The sequence below is a fragment of the Rhinatrema bivittatum genome, chromosome 9 (genome assembly GCF_901001135.1).
Source record: "Rhinatrema bivittatum chromosome 9, aRhiBiv1.1, whole genome shotgun sequence".
Classification (NCBI taxonomy): Eukaryota; Metazoa; Chordata; class Amphibia; order Gymnophiona; family Rhinatrematidae; genus Rhinatrema; species Rhinatrema bivittatum.
In genome coordinates this window covers 87,402,791-87,429,476 of record NC_042623.1, presented here as the reverse complement: position 1 = coordinate 87,429,476, position 26,686 = coordinate 87,402,791, and the positions used below count along the sequence as shown (strand labels likewise).

Below are 26,686 nucleotides of genomic sequence, written 5' to 3'. Positions count from 1 at the left end.
ATGCCCTTACTAGAAGGGATTCTTGCTATTATAACCTGAAACATCTTGGTTTTAAGGCTTTCTAATGTTTTCTTCAAGCTAATTTTTGAAAAGTAGGAGCTGATGTGGACATTTCTAGCAGTGACACAGACCACTTCTAGAGGATTAATAAACTGTGTTCCCACTATTCAGATTGTTCAGTCTGTGTTTAAATAAAGCAGTGTTGCTCTATTCCACAATAAAACAAAAACAGATTAAGTTACACTTTCAGGGCAGTACTATGCAGCCAAAATGGCAGTACAGCATCTCTGGTAATCAAACACAAATACTTACTTCACTATAACGTGGGCATGGCCTGGCACTAGCGGACAAGACAAAAACTGCTTTGGCCCTATGAGTGCCTCAGGTGTGCCTAAGCGGGACAGGCAGGTATTCAGCTGATGCCACACAGTACAAATCCAGTCAATGATCTTACACACCGGATCGCCTGGAGGGGGCATTTTACCTTTGAACTATAATGTGAGAGAAAGAAAATACAGACATAAAAAGAATTGTCATTAAAACCTGTCGGTGAAGTTCATCAATGGGGGGGGGGGGGGGGCATCCATTACAGTTTTGTATGAATATATTGCCCCATCAAAATGATTTAGCAGGCACTATCCCACAGAGAGGCAACTCCGGTCCTGGAGTGCCACAAATAGGTCTGATTTTCCAGATATTCACAATGAATATGCATAAGGTCTATTTGTATGCACTGCCTCCACTGCATGCAAATATATCTCAAGCATATTTATTGAGGACGTACTGAAACAAGAACTGTTTGTGGCACTTCTGGACGGGAATTGCCTACTCCCGCACTATACCATGATATTTAGAGGAACCAGAGGTGAGTTTTCTGCAGAACCATAACCTGACTCCTTAATTTTCAATGGATGGCATTGTGGATGTGCCATTACACCAGGGTTACCACCCTGTTCTCTGCTACTGAATCTATGGGCGTGTGCATCCAATTTCTCTAAGAAAGAGATTGTGTATGATTATGTATAGGTATGTTCAATTATTTTTATTTTGTTATATTCTGATAGGTTTATTTATATTATTGTCTTTTTTTTTTTTTTTACCTATTATAGTTGTGATTGTAATCTTTGTATTTTATGTTTCAAGCTGTTTATCACCTTGAGTTCTCAGGAAGACTGGCTAATTTGTAAATTTAAATAAACAAATAAAAGGCAGAAGGTAATGGGATGCCTGGACTGACTCAATCTGTCTCAAACCAGATGGAATACCATCTGTTGGCAATTCTACACCAGACATACATCAAACCTAGTATAAACAAGAGTATCACGTATGTACGGTGAGGGTGGGAGAACCTTATTCACTCTTTTCAAAATTTGATGCTAAGCATTTGGGGGAAACAAATGTATGAATATGTTATCAGATCTAAACAAGAAAGACTCAATTCTGGCTTTTCTGACTACTGGCATCAGTATGGTTCAGGTGCACATGGGTGATCATTGGCTGAAGTCCATGCAATGCGGGGAAAACAGCCTTATATCACTCTTTGGACACTCTCCTCCAGTCTTTAATGGGTATGAGACCCTGGATTGTTTAGCATGGCTATCAGAAGGAGGGTGTTACGAGCGCGCGCGGGCGCGGTCGTCGTAAGCGGGTGGTGGTGAGCCCTTGGGCCACGGCAGGACTCAAGGAGGAGCCCCAAGCCACACTGTGGGAGGTGAGCTGAGCAGGCATGGTGAGCCAGGCAGGCAGGAACAGAAGCAGGGAGTCCGACCATCAGCCGGACCTGCATGCCCATGGTAGCCAACACGGGGAAGTTGACTAATGAACGGTCCTCCGACTGTTCCCGGCCCTTTCGGACCTGCCGCTGGGAACGGCAATGGGCAGCAGGCCGGACAGAGGCGAGGGCAGACAGAGTCCTTTACAGAAGACATCAGACGGGGGCTGAAGCAGACATCCAAGACAGGCTAAAGCAAGACATTGGAGACATCAGGGCAAGGGCTGAAGCGAGACATAGGAAAGATCCAGGCGGGCAGGAACTCCGATGCTGGGATACTAACATCCGAAGCCCCTTCGGCTGGCAGAAGCTCAAGAGCCCGTGGGACGAATCCCTCCTGTTGGCCACTCCAGGGCCCAACAGGACAGAAGGCTCAGGAACCGGACGAGGACGTAGGTCAAGGCAGAGACACGAAGACATCAGGGCATGGTCAGAAACAGACATCGAGACAAGGTACCATCTAGACACGGCAGACCACGGAGGACCTGGATCGGGAGAGGCCACAGACAACTGTGTAACCCAATCTGAAGGCACAGACTGGAACAGACATCAAGACAGGGAGTCATCAAAACACAGCTGACCTCAGAGGACCTGGATCGGGAGAGGCCACAGACAACTGGGTAACCCAATCCGAAGGGCTGGACTGGAACAGACATCAAGACAGGGAGTCATCAAAACACGGCTGACCACGGAGGACCTGGATCGGGAGAGGCCACAAACAACTGTGTAACCCAATCCAAAGGCACGACATCAAGGCAGAAACAGGACAAGGAACCATCTAGACATGGCAGACCACGGGGGACCTGGATCGGGAGAGGCCACAGACAACTGTGTAACCCAATCTGAAGGCAAACAGGAACTAACAAGCAAGTCCTTATATACTGGAGGTTGTAGGCAACTCCCTGGGAGGAGTTAGACAGGACCGCCCCTTGCTGGCCCTATAACTGGGGAAGAGAGCTGCGGGCCAGCCCCTAGAGAAACGGGCGTGGCTGGAAGCAGGAAGTCCAAACACAGGCACGACGCCACAGGAACAGCTAGGCCTCTCAGGCCCTGGAGCAAGTCCCAGATGGAACACAGGCGAGGCCCTGGCTTCAAAGCGGCCTCTGGAGGAAGGTAAGATACCTCCTGTAGCGCAGCAACAGGGGGGATCGCAACAGTGGGATCATGGCTGGAAAATCACATTCAGCCTGATAAGTAATGTATATAGTGAAATAAAAATATGACTGAAATACATAGTACAATCAGATGTTCATTGGGGCTTATGCAATAAAACTTGGTGTGCATGTTAGAACCATTTAACATTCGCTAAAAACAGCATACAGTGCAATAGTAGCTTAGCATGCATGTTAAGCTGGAGTCAGGAAACCTTAGTGTGAACATGCCACATAGAAACGTAGTGTAATTATACCCAAAAAGAAGCAGAAATCAAGAATTCAACACTGAAATAAATATTCTGCTATAATGAAAGGCTCTTATTATATCACTTAATGAAAATTTAAAGTGACCATCATATAGTGTCTCTGGTGCTAAAAGACTTATTTAGTGAAGCCTTTAAAGCCCGAGGACCTGGTATCTCTGGGGCAAATGGCTTACTGGTGAAGCCTTAAAGCACAAGGACCAGTTTAATCATCGGTCACTCTTTTCATTATCTTGGCTGTGGCTGTCTTAGCTGTAACTGTCAATGTCTCAAAATTGTGCACAATTAAAGAATATGTAATGTGCACTTATCTCCTTAATATGGTCCTGAAGTTGATCCTCCGACGCTGCAGGGTTTCAGAGTATGAAACTCCTTCTTCAGGGAACTTCAGGAGAACATAGTTATTTGCAGATGAAATCGACTTAGATTAGCCCATAAATAGCTTTGGTGTGGTCAGCTATGCTCGTTGATAATGAAAATTGTTTATAGTCTGCCCAGCTGTATGCTACCTGCTTCGGTTTTTCTGCTCCGTCAGCCGCGGAGAAGAAAAACCGAAGCAGGTAGCATACAGCTGGTAGCATACAGGACCATATTAAGGTCAGTTACAGCAGGTAGCAGCAGGTAGCATATAGCAGGTAGCATACAGGATCATATTAAGTTCAGTCACAGCTAAGACAGCCACAGCCAAGATAATGAAAAGAGTGACCGATGATCAAACTGGTCCTTGTGTTTTAAGGCTTCACCAATAAGCCATTTGCACCAGAGATACCAGGTCCTTGGGCTTTAAAGGCTTCACTAAATAAGTCTTTTAGCACCAGAGACACTATATGATGGTCACTTTAAATTTTCATTAAGTGATATAATAAGAGCCTTTTATTATAGCAGAATATTTATTTCAATATAGAAACATAGTAGCATAATAAAAGATAGCAGATTAAAAAAAACAATATGGTTCATCCAGTCTGCCCAGATGTTTAGGATTGTAACTGATGCCCTATACTGTTGCGGGTGACGTCATCTTCGGGGGACACCCCCGAGGTTCACGCCATCGCTGGTACTTCAGTTGGGGCCGCGCCGCGTGCGTGCCCCTAGGCCTCCAGAAACATGGCGGTTCGCAGCATTGAGCCGGTCCGGGGACATCGGAGGACCTCGGCAAAGGAACGCCATGGCAGCCAATCTTCCCGTGGGCGAAGAGGGAGGTGCCAAAGAGGTGAGGAGGGCGGAGAGAGTGCGTTGGGCACCGACGGACACAACATCCAGATCTTTTCCTTCGGAATCCTCCGATGATTTTGTGGCCTGCTCTGCATCATCGCTAGGCAATTCAGAGGCATGTTTACTGAAGGGAAATTGCTTCAAATCACTAGTTTTCCCTCTGGTAGACATCTCGGTTAGTAAGAGTTGTTAGAGAATTGATGGTACTTGATAATACAAGCTGTAAACAGTCTGAGGTGATTGATTTAAGAGCTAGAGAAAAGGAGCTATCAAATTAACTGTCCATCTTGGATCACAGTGTTAGAATGCTCCTCCATGTAGAATGAAATTTAAGATTCTTTGTTTATTCTTTAAGGCTCTTTATTTTGGAGTTCTGACATATTAATCATTTTTATTTTTGTCATATTAACTCAATAGGCTGTTATGATCTGCACAGTTAGATGTACTGAGAATACCTTCTCCAACTGAGACAAGAGTTGGAGAATCTACTTTTTCCTATCAGGTCCCCTTTCTCTGGAATGCCTTGGCAATTGAGGTTCGCTTCGAGATGAATTGTATGAAATTCAGGAAGAGTGTCAAGTCTTGGTTAGTTAATCAGGTTTTTAATAGTTGCTTATTTGTTTTATTGACAGTTTTATTTTGTATTGGGACTGACTGCTTTGTTTTTATTTTTTATGTATAATTATATTACCTATTGTTATATATTATCTTCTAAATTCTTATGTACGTGGATTTTATTGTACCTCACTTTGATTTGTATTTAGTAAAGTGATTCAACAAATCAATAAACTAAACTATGTTGCCTTGAACCCTGCAATCTACTGGATTGTAGATAGTGATCTATTCTTCCCTTCAGAAGTCTCCATTTATTGTATCATCACCGAGTAAAGGTTAGCCAGATTATAGTTTCCAACCTCCTCTCTGCTACCACTGTTGTGAAACAGGACCACAACTGAACTTCTCCAATCTTGTGTTACCACTCCTATGTCCAAGGATTTATTGAATGGATTCTTCAGTGGACCCACTAAAACTTCTGTGAGCTATCTTAGTAAATGAAAGGATATCACATCAAATGAAGATTCTTTGTGCGCACAAGAAATAACGTGACATGCTGTTCTCCATATGCTATTTAACCGGATGCTGGCTGGGGCCAGAAATTTAACATCTATCTTGAACCAGCTATTACATTTTTACTGCGCACATTAAGGCCTAAAATTACCTGGATATGTTCATGCCCCCTGTGCTAACCAGTCCAAAATGAAAGGGCCAGTTAGTACGAGGAATTTCTTCAGCCCCTGAGCACTGTGGATCACAATGTGCTCCTTACTTAACTGGCATGAGCATCACACAGCACCCTCTTCCCAAGTCCCATCAGTCATCCCCTCTGAGCAGCCATCAGGCATTTCCCCCCAAGAAGCCACCAGACAAACCCCATACACTCATAAGACCCCTATCTCCAAACTCTTGAGGAAGATACTCACCCTGAGGCTCCTATGACCCCACCACTCCCCCCCCCCCCCCCCCCACACACACAATTCTCTAGAATGAGATTTTACTTTCCAAGAGGTCTAATTCTTCATGGACAGGCAGAATGTCACAGCCCTTCTGTTTGTACTACTGCTGAATGATGCCTCTAGGTAGTTATTCATCATGTAACAGATGAAGCGTCATCTAGCAGTCTTATTTAAAGGGCTATAGCAGTGTTGGCAGGAGAATTCTGATAACCTTTCTGCCTATTATAAGTGAGAGCATCTGGAATGGTAGGACCTCATTCTGGAAGGGGGCGAGGGGAATTAGGACTTTAGTTGGCGGTGGAGACAGAGGGCATGGATTGTCCTGAGAAGCTTGAGGGAGTGTGGGTCTGATAGTGCTATAGAGGACTGGCTATTCAGGGAAGGTGCCTAATGGTGCTTCAGGGGGTGGGAAGAGGGTTGTAAGATGCTGCTTGGGGGAAAAGAGTTGACGGTGCTTGGGGGAAAAGAGTTGATGGTGCTTGGGAAGGTGGCGGTGTGATGCTGTTTTTGGGGGGTGAGAGGACCTGATGGTGCTCATGGAGGGGGCTGATAGTATTTGAAGAGGCAGAGATGGAGGGTGACAGCTTGTGAACTGCAGCGCTCAGGGCAAGCGGAAATCCATCGACTAATCATCTCTTTCACTTTGGGCCTGTTCAAGAAATAGCAAGTGGTTGCTACACTTATCTGTTAGTCTCCTCGGGCTACTGAGGGAGCGGGGGAAGCTTAGTATGTTTTGGTAAACTTTATTGCATTGTATGTTAGGTAATATTTTAGCATGTATGTTAAATTTTTATCAACACATAAGATAAACAATGTTAAGAGTGCATTTTGTTGCCATTATGCCTACAAAGCAGTTTGTGCAAAAGAACTACAGTATGTATACTTGCTATTATTACTGCAAAAGAACTTCAGTGAGATATGATTGTATAAACATCCTGTAAAAAGCTGAGATCATTTACAATTGTAATTTTTTGTAATGAATGCTATATTGTGCATTGTAGAAACAATATATAATTTCTGGCCCCAGCCGGCATATACAATATAATTTTTTGTAATGAATGCTATATTGTGCATTGTAGAAACAATAAATGCTGTGATGTTTCTTGAAGTCTGGGTTTCTCTTTAATTATACTGCATCCAGAGATGGCATGGCGGCTCTCAAAAGCAGCACTGTTTGTTCTCATGTGGGAGACTTGGGTTTCATTCACAAGCATGGCTCCTTCTCCTCAGGCTGGCTGGCAGGAGCTGGAAACGCTATGGAGACCATATTCCCAGGCCCTGTACACAACAGCTTCAGGTTCCAGAGGATCTTGTGTTGAGTAGGTCTAGCTGAGCCCTGTCACTGTGATAGCTAGGCCACACAGAGGGAGGAAAAGGTAAAGCAAATTCCCTTGTATTTATTTTTATTTTATTTATTTAAAGTCTCTTATATACCGATGCTCGTATGCACATCGCATCGGTTCACAAAGAACAAAAGCTTTTGGGCAGAGCCCTTACATATAACAGCAGAATATAAATAACTTTCGGGCGGGGGCCCTTACATGTAACGATAAGAATACATTAAACAGGGGGGGGGGGGTAAAATACTGGTTAGGCGATGCAGTATTCCAAACATTAAATGGATACAATCAACTATAAACAAAAATAGGTGAGTACAAAGTACAAAATCAGCAGGCATTCTTAGTCATACATCGATAAGGCATTCCTGGTCAGTTACTTGACTTGTTACACGATTGTTGTTGGTGATGTTTCTGCGTGGGATGGGGGGAAAGTGGGTAAGCTTGAAGAAACAGCCAGGTTTTGAGGTTCTTTTTGAATTTAGGAGTAGAGGTCTCAATGCGGAGTTCAGGCGGTAAGGAGTTCCATATAGTGGGGCCAGCTAGGGAAAATGCTCTGCTCATGGTAGAGGAGAGTTTGATAGATTTGATAGATTGTTTACAGAGGGATCCTTGAAGGGCTGGGCGAGTAGGTCTATTCGATGTGCGGGGGAGGAGAGGGGGGTTGATCCAATTAAGGTTATCATTCAACAGACTTTTATGGATGAGGGAGAGTGCTTTGTAGAGTATTCGGGAGGGTATTGGGAGCCAGTGTAGCTCGATAAGTGTGGGGGTAATGTGGTCTCTTTTTCTAGAGTTAGTCAAAATACGAGCTGCGGCGTTTTGCAAAAGTTGTAAAGGTTTAGTATGCGTTGAGGGGATGCCAAGGAGGAGTGCGTTGCAGTAGTCTATTTTAGACAGGATAATAGACTGAAGAACCCATAGGTTCTTCAGTCTATTAGACTGAAGAGGCCCATAGGTACAGAGTGCCCACAGGTCTGCAAGCAGCCAACAGAGTTTCTTTCTTACTCTTCTCATAGAAACATGTGGTAAATTAATGAACATGATGGGGATATGCAGCCAGAATTCCTCAGTGAAACCTGTAAATCCGTGAAATAGCTAATCCAAAGACAGCCTGGGTGCTAATCTTACAGGAATGTAATTGAACACCGCAGGCTCAGGATGGGTTATAGTCAAAAACATATCATGATCCAAGTACAGATGACATCTGGAGAAATACTTCACTTGAGAACTCAATTTCCTCTGCCTACAAGGAAATTAAAAATATTCAGACACAATATTCAGTGTTATATAAAGCAACATGTATTTAGTGTATCTGTAGGATGCCAATGCCCAAAAGAGCTCATGGTGCCAAGAAATAATCCAGCTCTTGTTTTGTTCTCTTATCTCAGCAAGAGCATGAAAAAGACAGGCTGCAGGAAAACAAAGGGAGCGAGAGGAATAGAAGGAGAGAAGACTAGGGGGAAGGGAGATAGACAAGGAGAGGGGGACACAATGTAGTGAGAGAGGCCAAGAAAGACAGTCTGAAGAAGAAAGAGGGAAAGAGAGAGAGATAGACTGTGATGGGAGGAGAAAGAGGCAGGCTTAGGTGAGTGAGTGGAAGGGGAATGGGAAGAAGCGGTGAGAAGCATGCCACAGTGGATGAGTGGGAAACAGGAAGAGGCAGAGCAAGACAAGCCATGGTGATTAAATAAGGAATGAGAAGAGGCAGGGAGGGAAAGGCCATGGTGAGTGGATAGGGAATAGGCAGAGAGAGAGAGAGAGAGAGAGAGATAGGCCATGATAGATGGGGAATGGGAAGAGGCAAGAGACAGACCACAGAGGTTAGGGAATGGAAAAAATTAGAGAAAGGAAGGTCCTGGTGGTGAATAGGGAATTAAAAGAAGGAGACAAACCACACAAAGAAGAAGAAGAGACATCGATGCATTCATAGTTAGGGGATGGAACAAGATACTAAGAAAGATGCTGAGGGCCATAAAGAGGCAGGCTGGGGAACATAGAGAAACTAGAGAAGAGAGAAGAGGTGAGGAGAACAGGGAGGATAGGGAAGACAGAAAGTATGTGAATGAAAAAATAAAATGGCAGTTTGTTAAATTGTATAAGTAATTGATAAACAAGAGTTGACAGAAAATGAGGAGGTCAATAATCAAAAGGTTGGAGTTACCCAGAAAAAACAGAAGAACATGCCCTACTGGGTCAGACCAAGGATCCATCAAGCCCAGCATCCTGTTTCCAACAGTGGCCAATCCAGGCCATAAGAAACTGGCAAATACCCAAAAACTAAGTCTATTCCATGCTACTGTTGCTAGGAATAGCAGTGGCTATCCTCTAAGACAACTTCGATTTGAATATTTTCTCCCAATTCCCTGGCTAAATATTTTTCTGGGCAACTCATTATTTGCATAAAATTAGCCACATAAGGAGAGGTGATGCTGGAGACATTTCTGAGGCATGAGTAAAATTTTTCTGATCAACACTGATATTTAGTGTCATGAATCCTGCCCACGGAGCTATCCCCCACGAGCAGGCTCCCCACCTCCATGCTCTTGCCTTCCCCATCGCGGTACGGAGCTGCCAACGTTCTTCGCGGCCGGTACCGTAGTCAACTCTCCTTCTTCACCGCGGCAGGAGCCACGGACTTTGGGTTGCCTCTCTGGCACGGTGGGCCTGCCGCCGTGCTTGTTAGCAGCTGGAGCCGCCGCCGATCCCAGCGCCATCTTTGCGGCCGGAGGCCACAATCCCCGGTGCTTGCCTGGCAGTCGGAGCTGCCTCTGCTTCCTCATGCAGCGGCAGGAACCGCTGCCGACGTCGGGGCCTGCTCCTCGGCCCAGCCCTGTTTCTTCCTCGTTGACGTCGGTGCAGGGCCGCTGTCCATGGTCCTGCACAGCTTCCTGTTCCTGCTCCTAGGCACGCGGCTGCGCCTCCTTGCTAGATTTAAAGGGCCCACGGCCGGATATGCCCTGGGCCCCACCTAAGGACTGTTTCCTGTGTCAGCCCTATAAAAGGGCTTCTCCTGCATTTCAGCTTTGCCTTGCATCAGAGTTACTTTGCTTCTGGAAGTTCCTGTCTTCCAGCGCTCCATCAGGTCTCTGTTCATCGTTGGCGCTCCATGTCTTGTCTGCTTCCTGTGTTCCCTGTCCTTGTGTCCTGAGGTTCCTCGTCCAGGCTTCCTGATGTCTCGCTTCCCGATGGTTCCACTCTTCCTGAAGTCTCCGAGGTTCTGCCCTCCTTTGCCATTTCAAGTCCTCATAATCTGCCAGCTCTTGTGGTCCTCCAGATGACACCTTGTTCCGTCATTGGAGTCTCGTCGCAGCTGGATCCGTTTCCTGCATTCCCGAGTCCTCTTGACCTGCCAACTCCTGTGGTTCTCCGGATGACACCAGCTTTGTCATTGGAGTCTCATCTCGGCTGGATTCCCTTCCTGTGCTTGTTCCGCTCTCCGTGTGGTCCATGACCAGCCTCTTCAGGTTGTGTAGGGCATGCAGTGGGACAGGGTGGTCCATGACCAGATCCACGGGTGGACTGTGTAGGGCGCCCTGAGAGACAGTATCTAACCTTCCCAGCTTCTTGTCTCGTCCAAGAGTCTTCCAAGTTCCCCGTCTCGTCGAGAGTCTTCCAAGATCCTCATCCACTTCCAGTGTCTTCACGTTGTGAGTCTTCTGTGTTACAAGGCCTCAGTCTGTCCTCATCCTCAGTCCGGCCTGCTGCTTCATGCCGATCCTAAGCGGAAAGCCTGAAAGGGCTGGGAACGGTCAGAAGACTGTTCATATACCAACATCAGCTTGTTGGCGCCGGAAGCATGCAGATCCGGCAGAGGGTCAGACCTTGTCTTCGCCCATGCTGGGACATGCCGCCAACCCTCGGTTCGGTCCTGGATTCGTCTGGGATCGGGCCGAGGCCCAAGGGCACACTAAAACCCCTCAGCTGGGATCGCTCCCTAGCATTCCCAATATGTAACAGAATGCAAGGCTTCTCAAGGCCGTCCAAAATATAACATTTAGCACTGGCTGTTGCGTCGGAGGTTGACCCTTGGGTCGAGATGGGGTTGATGCAACCCGTAGGTAAGGACCTATGTGTTAGAGACCAGCTCCCCAAAGGGGAGGAGTTAGCAATCTGTTATAGATCTGCTCCCCCAGAGGGGAGGAGTTAGTAATCTGTTATGAATCTGGATGCTTGATACTTCCGTAGAAGGAAGAGTTAACAAGCTATAAGCGATCACCCCGCGATGGGGCGAAGTAGCACTCTGTACGGATCTTACTAAGGAGTAGCAATCTGTTAGTGCTCTGCTCTTTCAGAGGGAAGGAGTAGCAACTGTTATGCTTTGTTCCTGTAGAAGATGAACCAGCAACCTGTATGATTCCCATGGGGAAATAGCCATCTGATATGGATCAGCTTCCGCAGAGAGAGGAGTGATGGTCTGATGTGGGTTGGCTCCCACAGAGTGGTAGATGATGATACCGCTCTTATTAGTGTAGGAATAACACTTAGTAGAAATAGTGAATCCCTGGGCTGATGCCAGTTGTCAGTGCCCTCAAGTGGAGATCCTGAGAGGGACCACCGGCTAGGCTGGAGTATAAGATATGTCTTCATGGAACCGACTCAATTAGATTCTTTTTTGAATTCACATGATGGTAGGGATGTGAATCGTTTTTGAACGATTAAAATTATCGTCAGATAATTTTAAAATCGTTCTAAATCATTAGAGTGCACGATACAATACAAATGCCCCCGATTTATCATCAGGGGCATTTGTATTATATCGTTAAACAGGGCACGGGAATTATTTGGGGGAGGGCGGGAAAACCGGCACACCAAAACAACCCCTAAACCCACCCGACCCTTTAAAACCAATTCCTTACCCTCCCCCACCCTCCCGAACCCCCCCAAAATGTTAAGTTACCTGGTGGTCCAGTGGGAGGGGGGGTCCCGGCGCAATCTCCCGCTCTCGGACCATCGGCACCATTTTGGCTGCCACTAATTAAAATGGCGCCGATGGCCTGATAAAAAAAAAACCACCCGACCCTTTAAATCGACCCCCCTTAGCCTCCCCCACCCTCCCGACCCTTCTTTTTAGGGAGGCCCGCGCCGCTAAAAAAAACAACCCACCGACCCTTTAAATCGACCCCCCCAAAACCTTTTAAAATTACCTGGTGGTCCAAGAGGGCCTCGGGGGGCCTCGGGGAGAGATCCAGGGGGGCCTTGGGGTGAGAGGAGAGATCCAGGGGGGCCTCGGGGAAAGATTTCCCGTTCCCAGGCATCAGCTGTTCTAAAAAAAAATGGCGCCGATGCCCCTTTGCCCTTACCATGTGACAGGGTATCCGTGCCATTGGCCGGCCCCTGTCACATGGTAGGAGCACTGGATGGCCGGCGCCATCTTTACTCATCAGCCCTATAGCCCTATAGGGCTATAGGGCTGATCCAGCTATAGTGCTCCTACCATGTGACAGGGGCCGGCCAATGGCACGGATACCCTGTCACATGGTAAGGGCAAAGGGGCATCGTCGCCATTTTTTTTTTAGAGCAGCTGATGCCTGGGAACGGGAAATCTTTCCCTGAGGCCCCCCTGGATCTCTCCTCTCACCCCGAGGCCCCCCTGGATTTCTCCCCGAGGCCCCCCTGGACCACCAGGTAATTTTAAAAGGTTTTGGGGGGTCGGGAGGGGGGGGTCGATTTAAAGGGTCGGGTGGGTTTTTTTTTTTTTTGCGGCGCGGGCCTCCCTAAAAAAAAAAAAATTAGCGATGTGAATTGGAATCGGAAACGATTCCAATTCACATATCTTGACGATCAGATTTCCACCCCCCCCCCAGCCGAATCTGATCGTTAAGACGATCTGGCACACAATTCACATCTCTACATGATGGTACATGAGAGGAAACAGCTGTGGTTGCCAGTGGTTAAATATAACTCGCTAATTTCCCTCTTACTATTTGTTAGGAAGTTTAAATTGTAGTATCCTGCTCTTATATGATTTTGTTCTCCCCTATATTTTCACGGTAAATCAGGTTAAAGGTGGGGATAAGTAGAAGAATATAAGTTTATTTTTACATATTACATATTATATATACTAAAAAACCCAAAACACAATATATCTGCTGTATTACCTTATAAGAGTAAGATTATTTCAATCTTGTTTTCAATTGTTATACCCTACCTTCCTGAAATCTCTGGACATGCATTAGCTATCTTGTATTTTTGTTTAAAAAACTCAATAAAGATTAAATAAATAAAAAAAAGAATCAGCGATGTGCATGCACGCGCCCAGGGAGGGGCACAGCACTGGCAGCGGCGTCTCTTCGCAGACCATGCAGAGAGGCCCGACGTGCAATGGCATCCTGAGCTGCAGTACTGGGGACCAAGGCAGAGCCGGAGGCACCGGGGGCGGCCCGAGGTGAGCCAGCAGCCCACCGCCGCTAGCGAGGAGGAACCAGGAGCTGGAGTCTGTGTGAGAAGGTGAGGGGGCCGCGCTGCGGGTCTGCCGCAGACGGCACGCATAACACTGGCTAGATGAACTTATCCAGATAACTCAGGTTGGCCAAATAGGTGTCATCGAATTATCCAGATAACCAAATCCCCACTCCCTCCTGCTCCCCAAGATATTTAAAAAAAAAGTATTGTGGGTCGAGCGGACCTCCACCTGCCCCATGATGTTTTAAAATACGTGGCACAACACGATCAGCTCTGAACCATCCCATCCTCTACCTTAAAAAAAGTGTTGCTGCAAATTCCCAGCCCCCCATCCCCAGATGTGCCCTAAACATCCAGCAGGGTTAGATACTATGGAGGCTGAATACTAAGGTGTCAATTTTTAAAGGAGAGTGCATGCATCAATGTGCACATGTGTCAACTTTATAACATGCGCGTGCCGACACGCACATGTTATAAAATCCGATAGCCGTGCGCATATGTGGGCAGCCCGCAACTCGCGCACGCAGGGGGAAAATTTCACAAAGCAATGTGCGGTAACACAATCGGGCCTCCACCAGTTCCCTCCTAGTCCACTCCAATTAAGGAGCGGACTGGGAGGGAACTTTCCTACACATAATTCTATCCTTCCTCCCTCTTCCCCTTTCCTCCCTGCTCCCTTAACCTACCCTAACTATCCCTAACTTTTTTATTTCAATACTTACTGCTCCTCTGGACAGCAGCTAATGGCGCTGTGCCGGCCTGCCCCCTCGCCCCACCCCTCCCAGACCACGCCCCCCTGGACCGCCCCTTTTCCCTCGGCCGGCACTTCTGCGCGTACCGGGGTTTACGTGCAAAGCCGGGCCCACTGTAAAATGCACGCGGTTCGCGCAAGATCCAGTCACGCGCGTAAACCCTGAAATTTGCATGCATAGCCCTTTGAAAATGTACTTGTAAGTGCTGGTACAGCTTATAGGTACTGGCACTTAATATTTATTTATACACTTTAATCCAGGCTGAACAGACCAATCTGTATTTAGAATGCAGTACTGAATGGGGATGGCTACTTCTTTGTCAGTGAATTCTGAATGGGAATTAATCCCGTCACTGACACTACCGGCACTTAGTATTCAGCCCACTGGAGGTAAATGCCTCACCTCTTCCCGCTGGTCTTGCAGGGCACATTGTGTATGGACAGAAATTTGTGGCAAGACTTTCTTTTTTAAAACAGGGGATACGGATAGTGGGAGAATCGGGGCTGCTCAGCCCGTACTATATTTTTTAAAAATATCTTGTGGGGGAGAGGTGGGAGGGGGCTGCTCAGCCCATGCTACATTATAAAAATCTTCAGGAGCAGGAGGCAGGGACCACTCAGCATGCACTACATTTTTGGGGGCAGAAGGGGAGTCCAGTCAGCCCATGCTGCACTTTTAAAATATCTTGAAGGGTGCAAGAGGGGGGCATTCGGCTGTACTATATTTTTTGGATTAGAAGGGGGACCAGTTGGCCGATGCTATCTTTTTAAAATATTTTGGGGGTGGGTGGGAAGGGGGGTATGAGGCTGTTTACCTTGCTGGTTTTTTTTTAACAATCTTGCAGGTGGCAGGGAGAGGAGATATGGGTGCCACAGGATCACTACTTTTTCAATATTTTAACACTCAGCGGGTGGCAAAGTTTCACGGATAACTTTATCCGGGTATCTTCAGCCAAGAATATTCAGCAGAACTTTCAGTCGGATAAGGATAAAAGTGTCACTGGTGAGGAGGAGGCGATACAGAAAGGGGATAAAGGATGAACAGTCAAAGATAAACTGAAATTGAACACCGACTTGTCACCTGATTTTATTTTCTAAAAGACTGTCTCACTTTCTAAATGCAAAAGCTTTACATGACATTTTTGATAGGCAAATATAACAAAATGTATTTGATAAGGTCAGGAACTGCGGTATCAATGAAAAAAAAAAGTAACAGTGCCTAAAAATAAATCCTCTTTTTTGGGTTCATCCTTTGTTGATTTCCACATTTTAGAAACAAAAAATGAAAGCAAACGGGAGAGGAGGTTTCAGAGGAGACAAATGCTTGAATGAACTCCTTCACCATTGTAGGCCCCAGTGGAGCCGTTGTTTCATAGGTCGCCTTGTGCATCGCTGGAGTTAATGCCATAAACTGCGTGCTTTATAAAACGGTTTTGCTTATGGTGCAGTTTTGTTTCCAGGTGACCATAAAACAGAGCCGTTTTAAGCTGCTGTGTGACCGAGCAACAGTACGCTCTGTTATTTGCTCCCATCTTCCTCCCTAGGTTAAAACATTTCTGACAATTTACTATTAACTTATTAATTAAATACAAAAATAATATTTTTTTTTTTGGGGGGGGGGGGGGGGAGGGTTATGGAAAGAAAACCATGAAATTACTGCTTTGCTTTTTGGGCCGGATGGTTTCTTTCAAACGGGCTTCTGTTGGCGTTACTGTGCTGGGACTCTTGGCGCGCACCTATTTGGGAGGATTTTCACACATTTTAAATGTCCCTGTTGCAGCAGCAGGACTATAGACCAGGGCTCCCTCCGGAAGCCGGTCTGTATGTACCCAGAGCCAGGACCCTAGCTGCCACCACAGTGAGATGGATGGGACCGCAGCAGCATCCACCACTGAGGTCCAAGAAACACAAGCCAGTGCTTTGGGATCAAAGAAATCCAGCGGTCCAATTTCAGATGCTCTGCCTGGCTCATCTGGCTCAGAACAGAACTTAGCTGGACAAAGTGCAGGATTTAAATTATCCACTGCTCTGAATGCCTCCAACATCTGGGTAGCTGTTCAGCCGGATAGCTGAATAAGATGGAGGCATTCTGGGGTGGAGTTAAGTTAGCCGGATAACTTATCCGGCTAAATCCAATATTCAGAGTTAGTTGGATAACTTATCCAGCTAAGTCGGGACATGCCGAGTGCAATCCTAAAGTTAGCTGGATAAGTTTATCTGGCTAACTAGCAGGCTGATACAGTACAGTGCGCTCCGCGACATTTACTGTATCGGCCTGTAGGACTTTATCCATCTATATTCAGCAGAGTGCCTAATTGGCTGCGCTCCACTGAATATCCATGACAATTTAACCAGCTAGGTTTAGCTGGATAAGTTATCCGCTCACTGTGCTGCTCAATAAGGCCCTCTGTATTTTCTAGAGCGAACCCCAGAGGTTTAGTCGGTTTCTACATTTAATGGATAGGTGCTTCATGAATCAGGTGTTGGGGAAAGGGCAGAAGAGTATGGGGAAAATAAGATAACAAAATATAGCTCATTCACTTCCTTCTCAGTTTGCATAGAAAATTAAATCTCTACAGCTTTTAGCACAAAAGTCCTTACTGATCACATAGAAATACTATGAAGTTCCCCCAGGTTTCAATATTTCAAATATCACAATGGTCCCATTGTTAAAGAACCAGTGCTGTGCATAAGATAGTCCTCAAATATTTTATGAGGCACAAGCTGTCCAAACCATTGCAACACTTTCATTATCAGCATTAGAATGGGAAACAAACGGTCAGAAATAAAAGCGATGGCCGGAGTCTCACTGCATACGTTTAAGAAGCTCTTAGCAGTCTGAAAACGTGATGGTTTTTCCCCTCCCCTCCTGGACCGCTGCCCTGCTGGGTTTAGCTTCTAGTTTCAGCATGGCCCTCTTCTTACCTTAGTCATGAGTTTCTTCCTTAAGAACCTTTGCAGCAAGCCGTGGATGGGCTCTCCGTCCCAGCGCAGCTGGACCCAGCGGAAGTGCTGCTGCACAAGCAGATCCGAGCCCTGAAGACGGGGTTTAGCAATGGTTCCCAACAGGAAACAGTTCTCATGAAAGTAATACGAATCCGATGAGCCGTTCACTAAGAGCAAGATAAAAAAAAGAAATCTTGATTGCAATACTCCGGTTATCGGACATCACACTGTGATTAGTAAACATTAGCACACTGCTCTGTACATAGTAAGAGAAGTTTTTAATTAGCTCTTTTAAACACAGTTTCATTAATTTAACCTAAAGTGAAAATATTTATTTCGGTTTAGCCCTATTGCACAATAAAAGGTTTGCGTGTCATTCCAAGTTTACCTCCTCATTTATCAAAATGTTGGGTTTACCATTTTGCAAAGCCCTATTGGGAAAAAAGAGAGAGAGAGAGAGCACCTAGCCATAATGTCCTCACACTAGATAGGTATTTATATCCCTATGGGAGGCCCACCTAGTAACTCGAGGTGAGAGTTAGGTATCAGTGTAGGTGTTAGGGGCCACTTTGACATTCAAAGTGAGACGTACGAACAGAACAGTGCTCTCTTGTAAAGATTTGATGACCTTCGGAGTTAGGACTCTCACTCAAAGATGAGATTTGTGCAAAGTTCTCTCAACCTAGCTTGATGTTATCAGGTAGAGAGTCCATCAAGCTAGGTTGAGAGAACATTGCACAAATCTCATCTTTGGGTGAGTGCCCTCACTCCTAGGGTCATCAAATCTTCACAAGAGAGCACTGTTTTGTTCGTACATCTCATTTTGAATGTCAAAGTGGCCCCTAACCCCTTCACTAATACCTAAACACACCCCTTTTTCTATCGCAGGCAATATTTAGTGCATTTTGATAAATTCAGGCCTAAGACTCTAATACCTTACTACTCGCACATCCTAGGGCACGAGATGTTCGGCATTTGCATGCATGGTTCCCTCGTTATGGAATAATCCCCTCTTGGAAGTAAGACTGGAGTTTAATTACCTAAAATTTGGGAAAATGCTTAAAGCGTGGCCATTCACTGAAGCATTTGCAGGTTAAGACAGTGAGCCAGGGCATTACTGTGCCTTACGACGGGACCTCGGGGAGTGGAGGGAAGTAGTACCTGGCTGGGGGTTCTGGGAGGGGGATGAATTGCTGTGATATTTGTATTATCACTGGATTATGATTTTACTGGTTTTATATGTTGTGAATTGCCTGGTGAAGTATTGGAAAAAGCAGTCCAGAGCTAAACAAAAAAAAACAAAAAACACACAGGATACCATGGACTTCTGGAACTTTTACAAAGTTACACTGCAAAGGGACTTCCATGGATAGCAGCAAAGAGTTATTTCTCGAAAGAAGACTGGATTCTCCCGGCAAGCTGCTGTCTCATCTGCTGTACATCGCAGACTGCAATTAATACCCCAAATTATTCAGTACACACCAAACAGCCCGGTAAGTGGAATAAGGCCTTCAAGAGAAAACAGCAAAGATTTAAAAGCAAGCCACACCCTCTGCCTTCTGTAAGATATTTCCAATGTGTCCACAGCAAAGAATAAAACCCATCCTCTCTCAATTTAAAATCTTGCTGCTGAATCCTTCCTGAAATCCCTTAAGCTGCTTGTCTACAGTTCCCCTAAACTCTTGGGAATAGTCACACTAGTGACAGAGTCGGAGTGATCTCATAGGCCATCGGATGAAATCAGTTCTGCTCACTGTGCATGGGATATAATTTGTGGCATTATAAACTATATGGACCAATTGTACACAATGAAAGTGAAGTAATTAGCAATAGGGATGTGAATCATTTTAGGACGATTAAAATTATCGTCCGATAATTTTAATATCGTCTTAAACCGTTATGGAACACAATACAATACAGATTCTAACGATTTATCGTTATAAATCGTTAGAATCGTGAGCCGGCACACTAAAACCCCCTAAAACCCACCACCGACCCTTTAAATTAAATCCCCCACCCTCCCGAACCCCCCCCAAATAACTTAAATAACCTGCGGGTCCAGCGGCGGTCCGGAACGGCAGCGGTCCGGAACGGGCTCCTGCTCCTGAATCTTGTCGTCTTCAGCCGGCGCCATTTTCCAAAATGGCGCCGAAAAATGGCGGCGGCCATAGACGAAAAAGATTGGACGGCAGGAGGTCCTTCCGGACCCCCGCTGGACTTTTGGCAAGTCTCGTGGGGGTCAGGAGGCCCCCCACAAGCTGGCCAAAAGTTCCTGGAGGTCCAGCGGGGGTCAGGGAGCGATTTCCCGCCGCGAATCGTTTTCGTACGGAAAATGGCGCCGGCAGGAGATCGACTGCAGGAGGTCGTTCAGCGAGGGTTCCGGCGCCTCGCTGAATGACCTCCTGCAGTCGATCTCCTGCCGGCGCCATTTTCCGTACGAAAACGATTCGCGGCGGGAAATCGCTCCCTGACCCCCGCTGGACCTCCAGGAACTTTTGGCCAGCTTGTGGGGGGCCTCCTGACCCCCACGAGACTTGCCAAAAGTCCAGCGGGGGTCCGGAAGGACCTCCTGCCGTCCAATCTTTTTCGTCTATGGCCGCCGCCATTTTTCGGCGCCATTTTGGAAAATGGCGCCGGCTGAAGACGACAAGATTCAGGAGCAGGAGCCCGTTCCGGACCGCTGCCGTTCCGGACCGCCGCTGGACCCGCAGGTTATTTAAGTTATTTGGGGGGGGGTTCGGGAGGGTGGGGGATTTAATTGAAAGGGTCGGGGGTGGGTTTTAGGGGGTTTTAATGTGCCGGTTTTTCGATTTTTCGATTTTTAACGATTTTTAACGATTTTTCACGATATTTTACCCCCCCCAAACGGCAACAATACGATTCCCTCCCCCTCCCAGCCGAAATCGATCGTTAAGACGATTGAGGACACGATTCACATCCCTAATTAGCAATGCTCCTGTTAACACAAGTGCGCTTGAAGTCTCAGGGAAATGTTTTAAGAATTTAAAATATAACAAAACAATTTAACTGCAATATTTTGCTTCATTCAGGATATGCATTGCTTTCTGTTCGATGTATTTCTGTAGCCGAGAGCAGTCTATAGGGAGGGTAATCTTTATAGTAGAGGGAATTTTCAAAGAATTACACAGGGGCTGTATGTAAAAATAGCATGTACACATATAAGTAGCATGAGCGTGCGACTATGCTAGGTTATAAACCTCAAGAGCACGCGTGTTCTTGCAGTAGCACTTGGAAATACTAACAGGGAGAAAAGGAGGTGTCATGGGGAGATTTGGAAATACGCGCACATGCTATTTTGTAAGCAGTATACGGGCATACAATACTGAACTTGTCTGTACATTTTGACACCTGCTAATGACTGGGGCAACTGAAGTCACACTTGTCTTTTGTCTTTAGTTTTGGGGTGGGAGGTCTTAAAGAAATGATAGGGTTTCAGGGTGAAGTGTTGGGAGGGTCCATGTGAACTGGTGAAGTTATCAGCAATTGGCATTTCCAAGTACGTGCACAAATATTTTCAGAGGTGGAGTCTGAGTGTAACTTTATAAAATACCTGCCTGAATGTTTATTTCTGGGTTATTGCGCATGAATTGCAACAATTATTATGCACATACAATATATATACCTATTTTTATAAAATGGGCAGAGAAAGTAAGCATGTGCCTGCATTACAAAGTTTCACATGCACTGAAACATATGTGTACTTTTGAAGTTGAAAAACACAGTATCTTGCAAATTGTGTGGCTTACACCACATAATTTATAATATACTAGCATAAATCCTTGTACCCACCTATGCGCGCAAATGGATTACAGTGGATAGTGATGAAACCTCAGCTAAGTTTGCATAAATTAGCACATATGCACTTAAGTCAGAGTATCTAAAGTTAACGCTGTATTTTATAAACTGTGTGGTGGCAGTCACACAGTTTATAAAAAACCACATATCTCCACCATGAAAGTATAACTATGTGTGTATGTGTACACCTTTTAATGCAAGGATATGCATTAAAAAAGTTTGTGCAGCTAAGAGTACATTTGTAGCCATTGTCTGGTCAGCAAAGTTAGTCTGATAAACTTATCCAGCTAACTTTGTTGGGATATTTAGCAGTATGGCATTGCCACTGAATATACATAACAATCTTAAAGATACTTGGATAACTTTATCTACCTAACTTTCGGACTGCTCTACGGCACGACCAGAGTTAGATGGATAAGTTATTCTGCTAACTCTGAACATCAGAGCTAGCCAGACAACCTAGCCAGCTAACTTAACTCCTCCCTGAAACTCCCCCGGAATGCTCCAGCTAACTTTACTCCTCCCTGAAACTCCCCCGGAATGCTCCAGCTAACTTAACTCCTCCCTGAAACTCCCCCGGAATGCTCCAGCTAACTTTACTCCTCCCTGAAACTCCCCCGGAATGCTCCAGCTAACTACTTAGCCAGGTAACTCCGCAACAGTCATCCAGTGGGGATTTCCAAATCCCCCCATTTAACCAGCTAAATCTGAAATTAGCCACACAAAAGGTGATGAATAATGGCCTTTTAATTTTATATAATTATGAGTATAGGAGGTTGGAGGGCTTGTCATCTGGCTCCCATACTGCCCTGGAACATTGTTGTCTGTTCAGTTCCAGGCTCTCTGAGGCTGATGTCAGAGGGAGGTCCTAAGGTTCCCAACATAAGGAGGAGCAATGTGGTGCACCCCTAGGGACATTTTGGCCTTTCTTTTTCTTTGGTGCAAGAACTTTGCTGATTACTGAGTGGCCGTTTCTTTCCTTTAGATATGGTAAAGAGGAAAGGTCTATAAAATAATGAGTGGAATGGAACGAGTAAACGTTAATCAGTTGTTTACTCTTTCGAAAAGTACAAAGACCAGGAGACACACAATGAAGTTACTGGATGATACATTTAAAAACTATCAAGAGAAAATATATTTTTACTTAACACATAATTAAACTCTGAAATTCATTGCCAGAGGATTTGGTGAACGCTATTAGTAAAGCTGCATTTAAAAAAGGTTTGGACAAGTTCCTAGAGGAAAAGTCCATTAACAATTATTAAGGTAGAGTTGCAGAAATCCACTGCTTATTCTTGGAATAAGCAGCTTGGAATATATCTTCTGCTTGGGATCCTGACAGGGACTTGTGACCTGACTTGGCCACTGTTGGAAACCAGATACTGGGTTTGATGGACCCTTGGTCTGACCCTGTATGACAAGTCTTATGTTCTTATTTACTGTCTTCTAGTTCTTCTCAACCAACTATTCCTCAATTGACTGGAACCATGGAACAGCCTCAGTCGGGAGCAATGCTCGCTGTAGATGCCACTAGAGAGACAGCAGCTGATCTGCTTGAGCTTGAAACGACCTTGAGCCCTGATGATTGCCGTCACCCTTCAATGGATCTGGACTCCGGGAGCAATAATGGCTTTGAGGCACCTGAGCTGGTTGGGGCTAGCTTTACATAACTTCACCTGTTGGGGGTACTTCTTCTTTAAATCAGCCTGTGGCCCCTTGGAAATCCAGTTTGGAAAGACCTGACATTATCACGCTGGATGATATTTGGAAAGCTATAACATTTTTAGAGAAAACTATGAGTAAGAGACTTGAGGAGTTTTCTTATTCTATGGAGCTTGTTAAAGGATAGTTGGCTGTGGTACAAACCACTACCATTGATCATGATGAAAGAATTACATCTGCAGGACTTCAGAATTCAGTTTTTGACAATAGATCTAGGTTATTGAGCTTGCATGCACTGAATTTTCCTACAGCTCCTCTTGATTTCTCCTCTTAAGTTATTCAAAAGGTACATGAAAGAAAGTCTTTGTATAGCAGAGGATTCTCTTCCCTCCTTGACTAAAGATTTGTACTTGCCTTTTTTTAAAAAAAGTTGTCACAGGGCCAGAAGCTCCTTGGCTACATCTGATTCTTTAAATTCAACCAGTTTTCTAGAACAATCTTCTGATGTAATTCCAGAGTGTGCTACATTATTAACCTCATGTTCATCTGAAGCTGAGAAAAATCTCTTAATGAGGTTATTTTTTTAGTAACAAAACTTTTCTTTTTATGGGTCAGAAAGTTTAGTCTTTCCCAGACTCCTATAAGCAAACCCAGGCTAGGAGGAAATCCTTCCTCCATATAGGAAAACTGGACTTGGGGACCTTTTTCTTTGAAATACCCTGCAACATGAACAATCAAACAATAGCTTTACTCTTTTTGAACCTATTTAGTTGAAGGCTTTCTTAGACAATAAGATTATTAAGCTTCCTTCATCTACTCCAGACCCTTAGGGCTGGATTTTAAAAAGGTTATGCGCGTAAATCCAGAGGATTTATGCGCGTAACTGGTCATGCGTGTGCCGGGCCTATTTAAAAAGGCCCAGTGGCGCGAGTAAAGCCCCGGGACGTGTGTAAGTCCCGGGGCTTGCAAAAAGGGGAGGGGAGGGGCATGGGCAGGGCGTGGGTGGGGCATGGGCGGTCCGAAGGCGGGGTCAGGCTCCTGGCACAGTGGCCATATTTGCCACTGTCCTGGAGATTGCGTGCCGGCAGTTGGCCAGCGCGCACAACTTGAGTCTGCCCAGAGGCAGGCACAAAAGTTAAAAAAAAAATTTGGGGGTGGTTAGAGTAGGGCTAGGGGTGGGAAAGGCTAGGGGAAGGGGTGGGAAGGTCAGTTTAGGGGGAAGGGAACAGGGGAAGACTGTGCGACCCGGCGCGTGCAAGGTGCACAATTGTGCAGCCCTTTGCGCACGCCGATCCTGGATTTTATAACATGCGTGCACCTGCGCGTGCATGTTACAAAATCGGGCGTACATGTGCACGCACCGGGTAGCACTCACACATGTAGGCCACGCACGCATGTTATAAAATCTACCCCAAAGAGTTTAAACAAGTTTGTGTATATACAGTGTTTTACATGGGAAATAATTGTCTCCTGTGCATGTTATAACCCTCAGTTTATGTGCGGAGGCAGTCATTTAAAATGTATGCACGTACTCTGCTTATGAAATACTTACTTGTGCATGGACGTTTAATCACCAGTTTGCCAACACCTCCACTAGTTCACCCTGAACCCCCTCCCCCACTGCCTCTTAACCCAGATCTTCTATCAAAAGCTGCACAGAAATGACAAGTGCTATTTCATTTCTGCGGTTTGGACAGCAGGTGTGAAAGCCTCTGTGCAAGCTGCCCATAAAGCGATTCTGAAAATTCGCTTACCATGCACAAGGGCTACGTACGCATGAATATCCCGATTTAACGTGCAAAACCCAAGTAAAACTTTGAAAACCGACTCCTAAGAGTACAGCTTGCTTTTCATTTATGTACTATAAGTGTAAACAATAAAATACACAGACTTTTCGAATGGCCACACTGACCTAGAGATATTTCTAAAATCCAAAATCATTGAAAACCAATGAAAACTAGAACATTCATTTTAAACCAACTGTTCTTTCAGAACTGTCTCCCGCTACCCCGCTTTCTTTGAGCCCCCTCTTCAGATAGCTGTGGAGGACCCTTTTTGGCCTGAAGGGCATTGCCTCTGAGGTGTCCCCTCAGCACTGCTGAAGACAGCATGGGCTGTCATGGTAACAGTAACGCCTTTCCTCCCTAGGCCTGAGGGCCCCACTTCAACTGCTGGCCCTGATGGACAGAGGATCCATACCTGAATACCCCCCGCACTGCAGTGCTGTGGGCTGGGGAATGGGGTCGAACTATAACTGTGTGAAAAGAACAAAACGTCTCTGTTACCTCTCTGGAAAGTACAGGTGTTTGCGGAGCCACGGTTTTCAAGAGGTGCCAAGAAGTCCTCTAATAATCCAGATAAGGAAGCTTTTTCCAAATTCTCCAGAATCACAATTGTTTTCTTGGTGGCAGGAGGCAGTTTCATCACTGGGATCAGACACTCTATATAACAAAGCAAGGTCATTACCATTTGACCTGGCGTCTATACAGGATACAGTAGTTATACTAATGCAACAATCTTAGAAGGAACACAAGAGATTTTTCAGTCACTGCTCTTCAAGCTTCTGAGATTTAAAACCTAATTGAGTTTTATGAATAAAAAACTCATTTTCTATGAAAACAATGTTCTATCAGACTGCAGGAAAAAGAGAATGAAAAAACTGAATTTAGGATTATAATGTTAAGAAAGCGTCTTAACAAGACATCATGTTAAGTATTATAATGGAAATAATTATACAAGTTAAGAATGTGATAAGTATTTTATGTCTTTTTACTTGAGGTCACCATTGCTTTGCCTTTCTGTTATTCCCGTAACCTTTAACAAAGCAGCATACTAAATGAAGTCTTACTGCAGCACCATGGGCACATAATTAGTAAAGCTGGTTTGTAATTCTAGGGTGACAGGAGAAAAACCCAGAAAGAAAACAAGGAGTAGAGGTTTTCAGCTGCTTCTTCATTCTAAAATGAAATCTTCGACAAACTAGGGCCCCTTTGTACTAAGCAATTTTCCCACTGACACAAAATGGGAGAAAACTTTAGTTAATAAGCCCTTTAAATGCTTGGATGGAGATCCAAATCATCTATATATCTAAAACAAATATTCAATTGCTGTTATGTAAACCCTTTCCAATCTCTTTTTTTTCTTTGTGTGGCATCACTTTCTTGCATTCATACAGTAAAGAACTATTCTTTTGCAACTTAGGGGAAGCATCACCTGAAATATCTCGTAAACAAGTATGACTGCTCTCCCTGGATAGCTATAGTGAAGTCATGATTTGTGGATGTGTAGGTGGCTAATAAGACCAGTCCTAGAGCCAAGTATTTTAATACTGATAACCCCTGTTGGGATGAACTTACTATGCTGCGTTATTGCGTTGATCTCCAAATTTGATGCTTAATGCATGTCATGAATGTGTTAATATGCGTTATTGGTAATGCTTACCTAAGCATTATGGATAACGCTGAAACTTTTCCCTCAATCATGGTAAATATTAATCAGCTGCATCATAGGCAAATGCATGTAAAATAACTCATTAATTTTAAATGGTTTAATGCAGACTGTGAGATGTAGTTAACCTTCCCTGGTAGGACAAAGGGGAGCTTCTGGTCAGCAAGTGCCATTTGGAATTTCAGTGCCAGTTAAGCAGGATCGACTGAGCATTGCTCCTATCCTACAGAATACTTAGAATAAGACAGGGAACTCAGGAGAGGGCTGCTGGGGGGTGTTGATTTTTGCCTTAGGGTAGGGGTAGGTTTGAAAGGGGCTTCAGGAGAAGAAACTGTTCCTTTGTAGGGAGGATTTAATAATTGAGTCTAATAGCCCCATTAGATCATGAGCTGGGGGTTCAGAAATGCA

General features: G+C 45.2%; 1 protein-coding gene across 4 annotated transcripts in view; it reads right to left on the bottom strand.

The window, feature by feature from the left end:
- CTTNBP2 (cortactin binding protein 2) overlaps positions 1-26,686 on the bottom strand; it is a 373,947-nt gene that overhangs the window by 54,659 nt on the left and 292,602 nt on the right. For all 4 annotated transcript variants that reach the window (XM_029617221.1, XM_029617222.1, XM_029617223.1 and 1 more), the window contains 3 exons: positions 25,117-25,272; positions 17,333-17,520; positions 313-491 (listed from right to left, as the gene is read on the bottom strand). In XM_029617221.1, the coding sequence (XP_029473081.1) occupies positions 313-491; positions 17,333-17,520; positions 25,117-25,272 (523 nt within the window). The remainder of the gene's footprint in view (positions 1-312; positions 492-17,332; positions 17,521-25,116; positions 25,273-26,686) is intronic.